Source organism: Sinocyclocheilus rhinocerous, unplaced genomic scaffold (assembly GCF_001515625.1).
Source record: "Sinocyclocheilus rhinocerous isolate Xijiao unplaced genomic scaffold, SAMN03320098_v1.1 scaffold69, whole genome shotgun sequence".
NCBI lineage: Eukaryota > Metazoa > Chordata > Actinopteri > Cypriniformes > Cyprinidae > Sinocyclocheilus > Sinocyclocheilus rhinocerous.
In genome coordinates, this window is record NW_015667272.1 from 7411 (window position 1) to 18280 (window position 10870).

General features: G+C 36.8%; 2 protein-coding genes across 2 annotated transcripts in view; both read left to right on the forward strand.

Annotated features, from left to right (window-relative positions):
• The first annotated feature begins 1136 nt into the window (after window positions 1-1136).
• On the forward strand, window positions 1137-5702 carry LOC107733489 (solute carrier family 22 member 6). The gene is made up of 8 exons (XM_016545120.1): window positions 1137-1772; window positions 2582-2685; window positions 2802-2956; window positions 3423-3591; window positions 4735-4858; window positions 4946-5061; window positions 5150-5364; window positions 5590-5702. The coding sequence occupies exons 1-8, from the start codon at window positions 1380-1382 to the stop codon at window positions 5700-5702; spliced, it is 1389 nt and encodes a 462-aa protein (XP_016400606.1). The 5' UTR covers window positions 1137-1379.
• A 2260-nt stretch (window positions 5703-7962) lies between these two features.
• The window catches only part of LOC107733484 (ubiquitin thioesterase OTUB1-like), a 9263-nt gene continuing 6355 nt past the window's right edge, over window positions 7963-10870 (forward strand). The window contains exons 1-5 of the mRNA XM_016545115.1: window positions 7963-8208; window positions 8643-8704; window positions 9243-9341; window positions 9555-9673; window positions 9970-10054. Of these exons, the coding sequence (XP_016400601.1) occupies window positions 8103-8208; window positions 8643-8704; window positions 9243-9341; window positions 9555-9673; window positions 9970-10054 (471 nt within the window). The 5' untranslated portion in view covers window positions 7963-8102. The remainder of the gene's footprint in view (window positions 8209-8642; window positions 8705-9242; window positions 9342-9554; window positions 9674-9969; window positions 10055-10870) is intronic.

Here is a 10870-nt window from a genome sequence, read left to right on the forward strand (position 1 = left end):
ACTTATTCAAGTCAGTTAGATTTATGGCCTAACAGTAGATTGAACAAGTATAACCTACAGGTGTCTGTGTTTATGAGGTAAAAGGTTGAACTTTGAGAGTCAGAAGACATACAGGAACCTGTCTAGGGTTAAACATCTTTGGTTACTCGTCTACTTTGTGCTATCTGTTCTGTCCCACTCATAATTGCTAGAGTAAACAAAACGTTCTGCCTTTGTCCCACTCAACAGCTAAGCAGAGAGTCCGTAATAATGCCTTAAAATCATTAATTTACCCATAATCCCCTCCCCTTTCACATCTATAATGAGACATAAACTCCCGCACACTAATCTACCCTGAGTTGAGCTCTGTTCCTCACAGTAACCCCCCACCGGCCCGGACACTGGACCAGCTTCAGGACACAGCAGGTACGAGCACAGAGGTTAGCCAAGGGATTCCAGAGGGAGCACAGCAACTTCAGTCGAGCTGAGGCATCTCTTCCTGGGCTCCATGGAAAAGTTTGTGCTTCAAGCAGTTTAAAAGTGGACCTTTTAATCCAGTGCGGACCTGAAGTGCATTTCCACCCGAAAGCCTGAGGAATTTCAGAGCTGATTATACAACAAAGCATAACAGTTTCTCTATGTACCTCTCCTATTGAGAATCGCTTTCTAATTCCATTTGATTTAGGGAGAAAATCCAGGACATCCTTCAAGCTACAACAGGTGCGCATGCTTTTTATGCTCATATGTGAATCTTTTCTTTTTAGTTTTTTTTTTTTTTTCATTTTATTAAGTAATATGCTTATACATATGCATAGACACACTAAAGATTTGATGCATAAACAATTTCCATTTAGAAATTGCTAGTATTTACTAATTAATTACAAAGAAACAGCCAGTAATGCATTGCATTATGAAATTTTGAAGTAGAAAGATTGAAATAGTCCTTTCTTTTAAAACAACCTTTGAGAATTTTTATTTTTTCTCAAATCAAAATATATTTGCATCTGTATAATCTAGTAATATATATCTGACACACTAGTGCTTTTAATCATTTGGATAAGCACATCTGCTAAATGAGTATATTTAAATCTGTTATGTTGGAATATAATTGTTTTGTGATTGCAATGTAATTTTTTTTTGATTAATGCATAGCATGACCTATTTCAGAGTCTATAATTGTTTTATTTTTTTATCAGGGTTTTTTCATACCATATCTTTATGTTCCCACAGATACATTTTACAACTGACTTGCGCCTCAAGGCAGAACATTGGGTTATAAACTCATTCAAACTCATATCTCAAACTCATATCTCAAACTCATATCTCAAACTCATAAACTCATATTCATCACATGAATTGTGATACCTGTGGTATTTCCTGTTGTTGTCGACTTCTGAGCCATGGCTTTTTCTGACCTGCTGGAGCAGGTTGGCAGCACAGGGCGCTTCCAGGTCGTGCATGTTACCATGTTGAGTATGCCCATCCTGATGATGGCCAGCCATAACCTGCTGCAGAATTTTGTGGCCGCTGTGCCACCGCACCACTGCACCCCCCACGCCAACATTTCAATGTCCTCCATGAATGCTAGGGACGTGCTGCGGGCCACCGTGCCCTTGGGCACAAACGGCAAACTGGAACGCTGCAGACGCTACGCACATCCTCAATGGCAGCTTCTGAGCAGCAACAGTTCAGAGATCCTATGGGAAGAGGGTGAGGAAGAGATAGAGATGCAGAGTTGTGAGGATGGATGGTACTACAACACGACAGAAATGAGTTCAACTATCATTACTGAGGTAAATGGTAAAAGGTCTAGCATCATTAATGCAATAATTTAATGATTTTTTTTGATGCAACTTCTAAATGCAAATACTTGGGGTCACAGCACTCTTTAAAATAAAGGTTCCCAAAGGGGGTTTTGCAACAATGGCTTTGAAGGACCATTTTGGGTTCCCAAAAGAACTTTTCACTGTTAAGTTCTTCAAAGAAACATTTTTTCGTTGTGCCCATGCTGAAGAAACCAGTCTAAAGTAGCCTAAGGTCTTCCAGGCTTATCAGGCTGGTTTTAGAGTGTTTTTGACCATTTCCTTAGCTAGACACGTTGGTCTGGTCCGGCTGGGAGACCAACCAACTTAGTCATGCAGAGACCAGCTTGACCAGCTTAAACCCACTAAAACCATAGACTGGCTTTAGCTTTCTTTTTTTCCAGCAGGATTTTAACAATCTAAAGAATATTTTAACAATCTAAAGATCCTTTTCACCCTTCAAAGAACGTTTTATGCAATGCACTCTTAAAAATAAAGGTTCCAAAAGGGATTTTTCACAGTTATGCGACAATTTTTGGTTCCTCGAACCTTTCAATTATCATTTCTTAGTGTGAGGAGCATTTTAATAATATAAAAGAATGTTTTTCCACTATATAGAATTTTTTGTCCAATGGAAAGGTTCTATGGATGTTCTTCACGGAATCATCAATGCCAACCTTCATTTTTAAGAGTGTGTATGACCTCTGCCTGTCCACAATGCTATATATGCAAACAAAACAGTCATAATGTTTATCATGTGTGTCTTTAATCGAATGTTTGTTTGTTTTTTTCTCTTTTAGTGGGATTTGGTTTGTGACCAGCGTGCCCTAAAGCAAATGAGTCAAACTACCTATATGGGAGGCGTCCTTGTGGGAGCAGTACTTTTTGGGGGACTTTCTGACAGGTTGTGACAGGTTTTACTATTAAATACGACAGCAACAACAATATTATAATCATAAACGCTATTATATTACACCTTCTGACCCAGAAATGCGGTAAAATTTCCGTCTTCTGTTGCAGGTTTGGCCGGCGTGTTTTATTGTTGATCTCTAACCTGATGATGGCGGTTGGAGGAACATGTGCTGCCTTCTCCACCTCCTTCACCATGTTTTGCATATTCCGCGTTTGCTGTGGCATGGCCCTGTCTGGTTTGGTGCTCAACTCCTTCTCTCTAAGTGAGTACAGGCAGAAATATGTTAATTCAGTATACACATTATCCCACCAGTTACAACTGTGACTGACCATAAAATAAAATTTTTCACACACTTTTCCAAAAATCCACCTCCTTCACCATGTTTTGCATATTCCGCGTTTGCTGTGGCATGGCCCTGTCTGGTTTGGTGCTCAACTCCTTCTCTCTAAGTGAGTACAGCGAATAACAGCTGTAAATTGGAGGTTGGCACCTATTCAATGTGTAGAGAAAAAACATTGCATTTGACTGACATTTAGGGATGGGCGTATCGATCCGAAGTATCGATATATCGTTACTGACGCGAGTATCGAAAGTATCGATACTCAAACCAAAAATATCGATACTAAGGTGCATTTTATTTACCAGTGGTTTTGTTTATTTAACAAAAATAATAACATTGTATTTGGCGACATCTTGTGGAATGACGTGTCATTGTTTCTTCTCCTCAGTTGTGGAATGGATCCCCACGCGTGTGCGGACGGTGGTGGGCACAGGAACGGGCTACTGCTACACCACAGGCCAGCTGATCCTGGCAGCCGTCGCTTACTGCATCAGAGACTGGCGCTGGCTCACACTGGCCGTCTCTCTGCCTTTCTATGTGTCCTTCCTCTACTCATGGTGCGTTTCCTTTCCACTTTTAAAATATGTCAAGTACATTACAAGTGCTGTCAGTATTTGCTACTTCTTTTTTGGTTACATAACAAATACACTACAATTAAAAACTTTGGGTCGGTAAGATTTAATAATTTACCTCTCTTGTCTAAGATATAGTAAAAAGAGTAATGTTGTGTTATATTAGGCTATAACAACATAATTTTTTAAAATTTTAATTCTTTTTTTTTTCCTGTAACGGCAAAGCTGAATTTTTAGCAGCCACTATATCAGTCGTCACACGATGCTTCAGAAATCATTTGAATATGCGTATATTGTGCTCAAGAAACATTTTTTAAAATTATTATTATTAATGTTGAAAAGGATTGTGTATGTGGAAGCTAATGCTTTTTCAGATTTTTTAAATAGAAATAATTTGTAACAATGTGAAAGTGTTTACTGACACTTTTGATCAATTTCTGAATAAAAATATAAATGTATTATTTAAAAAAAAAAAAAAATCGTATTAACCCCAAACATTTGAACGGTAATGTATATTAGTGTTTAATCTTTTAAATAAATTAATAATATTAAGTAGTAAATAATTGAAATAATAATTAAATAACATTTATTTATTGCTATTTTAGTAATAAAAATACATTATATTATAAATTAATATTATATTATACTAATTTTACTAATAACAATGATTATTCATTATTTAAATAATTATTGTAAACCAAATGACAATTTGCACAAAGCAATCCTCAACACATTATGCCTATATAAAAAAATGGCTATTAAAAACTCCTTGTAAGAAGTCATCCACTTGGAAATCTGTGTATATTTGGCATATATGACCCTGGAGTACAAAACCAGTCATAAGTCGCATGGGTATATTTGTAGCAATAACCAAAAATACATGGGTCAAAATTATCAATGTTCCATGAAGATATTTCGTAAATTTCCTACCGTAAATATATCTAAACTTAATTTTTGATTAGTAGTATGCATTGCTAAGAATTTCATTTGGACAACTTTAAATGTGATTTTCTCAATATTTCTTTTCAATAAATTGACCCTTATGACTGATTTTGTGGTCCAGGGTCACATATGTAGCAGTATGGGATCTGATGCAGTGGATTCTAGTCACATTATTATCTTCTGCAGGTGGTTCTTAGAGTCTGCTCGGTGGCTGGTCCTGACCAAGAGATCAGAGCAGGCAGTAAAAAACCTCAAAAAGGTGGCTCGCATAAATGGACGGCGTGCAGAAGCTGACAAAATCAACCTTGAGGTATGACATTATTTACTGTATGACGTATCAATTTCAGCATCGCCTGGGTCATTCCGAATGCTTATTCTGTTGTGGTTGTGCATGCAGATGTTGCAAGAGTCCATGAAGAAGGAGATGGCCTGTTCAAAGGGGTCTTACAGCGCTCTAGACCTCCTGCGCACATCCTCAATGAGAACCATCACCGTGTGCCTCAGCGCAGTCTGGTCAGTCACTCAATCCTAGCATTTCATTCAGTACCAACCAGCATTTGAAAACGACCACACTTTTGACCTTTGAACTGTAACATCTTAGGTTCTCAACCAGCTTCGCCTACTACGGCCTCTCCATGGATCTGCAGAAATTTGGGGTCAGCATTTACCTTATCCAGGTCATCTTTGGAGCGGTGGATATACCAGCCAAAATCTTGGTTACGATATCCATGAGCATGTTAGGACGAAGACCATCTCAGTGCGGAGCTCTTGTACTGGCTGGTGTAATCATACTCATTAATCTTCTGGTGCCTTATGGTGAGAATTTGAGCCTCGCTGGCAATAGAGCACGGTAATAATAAAACTGCAGTCTCATTGTCACGTGGGGTCATTAGTTTTCAATAGCTGTTATTCCAGTGAGATCTGGAGGTTTGTCTGTCCTTCAAGATCACAGCAATCGAGACCCTGGCATTTCGAGTTTGACATTCACATGGCTGATCGTGTACCTATGTATACGTGACTCTTGTTTTTATGCATGTGCAGACCTGCAAGTGTTACGCACCAGTCTGGCAGTGATAGGGAAGGGCTGCCTGGCTGCGTCCTTCAACTGCTGTTACCTGTACTCTGGAGAGCTGTATCCCACAGTCATCCGGTAATTAGCTAGTGTCAGCATCAAACTAAAACAACAACAATTACCTACGATTCAGTTAATCGCACTTGTCCACAAGGTCGAAACCATGTCTTGGACGTTGGGGGTGGCGGTAGTAATAGTCTTATAATAGTCTTAAATAATTTAAATAGATTTAAGAGGATAAACTCTAAATTTTTTTTTTTCCTTTTAAGAAATTGTTGAAACACTACTGTGGATTTTTTTGCAAATGGGAATGCAAAAATCCTATTTTCTGTAGTCTCCCATTCACTACTATAAAAGTCTACCCATCTGATGACTGCAGCTTCTGAGAACTCCAGAAATGTGAAAAGGGGCCTTCTGTCAGATTTATAAAAGCTTTTGTCTTGAGTAAAGAAGGGGACACAATAATACTGGGATACAAGTGTCAATAATAATGAAAGTGGATTTTGAACAACTGAACTGAGTCCTCAGAAAAAAACATGCTTTTCATGATTTAAAATATGGATTGTAAATCTTCCTTCACTTTTCTGTCAAATCTGCACTGTCATATCTAAACCAAGCATAAAAATACAATCTTTTGGCAAAAACAGTTTGATATCTTTTACTTTTTTCACTGTTTTATTGTTTTGTGCTATAACTAAACTACTTTTTCAGTGTATTTGAAAATCCATTAAATGGACTATAACATTTAGTTATAGACTCCTAATGTGGCAACTTACAACAAACTGTGATGAATAAGACCACGTGTTCATAAAGGGTCTATGTGACAAACTTTTTTTCCCCTAATGTTGGAAATGTATAATAAAAAAACATTTATAGGCAAGACTGTGTCAATGCTTATACAGAAACAGAAAACTTGATAACCTGACCTGAAAATTGTGAAAACTAGGACAATTATAACATTAAAAGGAGTTAATTTGTCTTTTGACACAGGTATGCATGAAGCAACAGAAAGACAAAAATTACCTTGGTTCAACCCTACAAATTTGCTCCACGTCCTGTGAATTTTGGGTGATGGCATTGCCCTTACTCCTTTGTAGTTTAACAATAAATAGGCTATCTTTTAATAGTATGCAGACAAGGATGTGAATGATTTACTTGCTATTTTGCGTCAGCTGGCACATATTACTAAGTTCATCAGGTTTTATGAAGCCAGATTATGAAAGAGGTAAAAGATTGTTCAGTGACCATTTAACTATATCACGACGAAAAAACAGTGTCACTGTTACATAACTACACGAATGGAATGAATAATCTTAATAACGTATAACTGGTGTCGGTGCAAGATTGTTTATTTATTTTTAACAGACTAACTAAAAATGGTTAACGCGGAAAAAACTACAACTCCCACAAGCATGCGGATGTTACCCATGAGCCTTGCCGCACATTCCGGTGTCCTATACCTCTTCCGGTTCATTACACACACTTGACTTCAGAGGATCAAGATGTCTGGATTTCTGCGGGGAATCGCTCGTGTCCGCGCCGCTCCAGTTCTGCGGGGATCAGCCATCACCCAGCGAGCCAACATCACCACGCGCCCTGCCAAGGATAAGTTTGGGCCCGTTGTGAGTATCTGTAGAGCGCTGGTTGTTTCCTCTGCAGCTCGTGAAGGGCAGGCCATGATCTCCTTGGTATTCACCTTTAGACTCACTGTGATGATCGGAAACATTATGTACCGCCATAAAAGTCCGTTTAGTTTGAGTAATTCAGTGAATTAACTTTACTCAGTAACTCGGAAAGGCTTGTACATCAAATATAAGATTATTGATAGAATCTTGCACTTACTAAATATATTTGGTCTGATAAAATGTTGCATACAGATAGTTCTCCAGAATACGGTGTCAAACATACATGTCACGAGTTTTCAGTCATGAAAAAAGATTTCATATAATCAAAAAACTCCATAATTGGTGGCTGTTTGCAATCCTGGCCTGCACGTTTTTTTAATTGTCTCCTTTTAATACACCTGATTCAGATCATCAGCTCATTTGGAAAGAATCCCATTAACTGAACAGAGTGTCACATGGCATCATTATATAATTAACATTTTATTAAAATCTATAAAATTTTAAATATTATTTAGCACATACAAATATAACTCTTTAGCGTTATTTCAGAAATATTTAAAATGATTTAATGGTATGATGTATTTTTTTCAGTTCGTTATATTAATTTGTTTTAAGATGACGCTTAGAAAATTAATTATCTATGAGAGTTTGTCACCGGTGACTTGCCTGGTTCGTAAAAAAAACGTTATTCTTAATTATTAATAATTATGTCAAAATGTATACTTACCATCAGCTTTTATGGGAGTAAACTGAACTCAATTCAAAACATGCACATTCACAAAGGCAATCCTTTTTAACTCATGTAAAGCAAACAGTGATCATCGGGGTATTCATCAGGTAAAAAATCTCAACCGGAAATGGGTTCATCTCCAGCCGTTCCACTCAATCAGGTGACCGGAAATAACTTCAGCAGGAACATGGCGGAGGAGCAACAGCAGGAGATCTCTCAAAAAGAGGCTGACGGTGAGAATTACTTTACCGCAATTTGGCCAGAACCAACTTCTGTTTGTATCGGTTTGCACATGCGGATGTTGTTATGAGCTGATGGGATGAGCAGCTAGCGCTTTGCTAACCTGCTAACAACAATAGCTGAGAGTTAATTGTTTATGTTTTAAAGCACTTCAGTTTCAGTGTCCAGATCTTTATAATATGCTATATAACGTTACGACCATTAGCGTTATATAAACATTTAATAAAAGAAAATGCTCCGAGGTGTGACACATAAGCGTTTTAAAAAACACTGCACTGTGAAACAAATGTAAAAATACCATTACACTCGTAGTAACAGCAATAATGATGTTTATGACTGATCATGTACAATTATGGTTTTTGCCTGTTTTCAAGTAATAGGCAAAATTGACGATATTTTGCACTTAATTGTGTTTGTTCTTTGACAGGGCTGAATTGTCTTGCATATGATGAAGCCATTATTGCACAGCAAGATAAGATTCAGCAAGAGGTAATTGAGTCATAATTTTAATAATTTGTATTTTTATAATGTTCTGTGATGCTTTATACACACGTTGGCTCTCTAGTAAAAAGTATTTCAACAGTGCACTTAACAGGTGAAGATTTTGCTTTGTTACAATTAAAAGAAATGTATTAAAACCAGGGTTGTTATAATTAAGTAAAACGAAAACATATTTTATATTTTAAAAATATTTCATTTTATTTTTCTCAGCTAGTTGCCAAGGAAACATTTCTCGTTTATTTTGTAAAAAAAAAATTGTATTAACTAAAACTAAAATAAAATTAATAAAAACTATGTAGACATTTAAAAAAAAAAAAAATTTATAATAAAAATTTTTTTTTAAAATATGAATAAAACTGCAATAGTATTGGGATACTTAAATGTAATGAGTTACTGGAATTAATTTTTCAAAAGGTGTGGGAACCGTGGTTATTTCTGGCATTTAAGCCTAATATACATGCATTTTATATATGCACATGGTGCTCATTAAGTTTCACTCTTTAACCCATCCTGAATGTCATTCTAGATCGCAACCAGTATTCCTCTGGTGTCAGAAAGACAGGTCCTGTCTGTCCTTAAGCGAGATTATGCTGACGATGACACCATTTACCAGCAGAAGATAAGAGTAAGTGAACCGTTTCAATAGTGCATGAATGTTTATGGAATGCTATGCATTAATTATTATTAATATGCACTTATCTTTTATCTCAGTTATCTAATCACATACCCTAGAGATAAGAGAGCATATAATGTTCATTTATGCACAAAAATTTTCAAGCAGAGAAATCCCAATCTCTGACTGTTATTTTTTTAACAAATCAAACTGTTTTGTCAACAGGACTTGCAGAAGAAGTACTCATCTATACGCAAAACACGGCCAGATGGGAACTGTTTCTACAGAGCTTTTGGTTTCTCACATCTGGAGTCTTTACTTGAAGACAGCAAAGAATTACATAGGTAACCACCTGCCAGCTTACATTCAGCCGAATAAACATTGTTTATTCATTTGGTTGAATAAATGATTCCCACTCTACAAAACTGGATATTAAACATTAAATATGTTCTTAACAACACTGATTGTTTTACATCATGCACCGTTTTCAATTTCAGTGTGGACAGACAAACTACTTGTTGTGTCAAGCCTGTTAAGATCATTTACATGAAAGTATGGGGAGAAGATAATGGTCTGAAGTAGCTTCTGTAACCTTGAGTACATTCCTCTAAGACTCTGTTTGGTTGTGTTTACTTGGCAGGTTCAAGGCTATTGCTGCCAAGAGTAAACAGGATCTGGTGAGCCAAGGTTTCACAGAATTCACCATTGAAGATTTTCACAACACAGTAAGTCTTTGGAAGAATATGAACTAAGGCTGATGATACACTGGGCTACTTTTTGAGCGATGTTGCCGTCAACGGGCACAGGGCCCACGAACCATCTAAAATATCCGGATAGAAATTTGTTACCCATTCTCAATGGGAAAGCACTAGGGCTGTGAATCTTTTCGATTCAAGAACGATTTTTGCAAATTCAGAACGATTCGATTCGATTAACGATTTGATTCTGCATTCTTTAAGTGCATTCACAGGATTATTCAAATGCTTCCCCTAAATTCTTTAAATGCTTAGTCAGGGGGCAAATTACACAGCAGCCTTTATGGTTACAGAACCATATGGTTACAGAAAAAAACAAAAAACACCTTTGTCCATTGTTAGATGCTAGATTAATGATGCTATGGCATGACATGGCATATGTAGAAATTTATGTAAGCCAAAATAAAAAAAAAAGCTTTAAAAGTATTATGTATAGGCTAACATTTTGTCACACCAGGGGTGTAGCCATCATTTCAAAAGTGACAGAAATGTAAAATACAAAAATTTCATGTAGGCCTATGTATGTATGTATGTATTATTATTATTATTTTTTTCCTTCTTTTTTTTTTACTAGGAATTCTTGTCTTATCCCTTACTTTGAATTTGCTATAAGAACTCAAATACACTGCTGGACAATAATCAATCATTTGTAATCTATATTTTTTTCCTAATGGCAATTTTATAGTGACGTGACATGTGGCCAAGTATGGTGACCCGGAATTAGTGCTCTGCATTTATCCCATCCAAAGTGCACACACACAGCAGTGAACACACACACACACACCG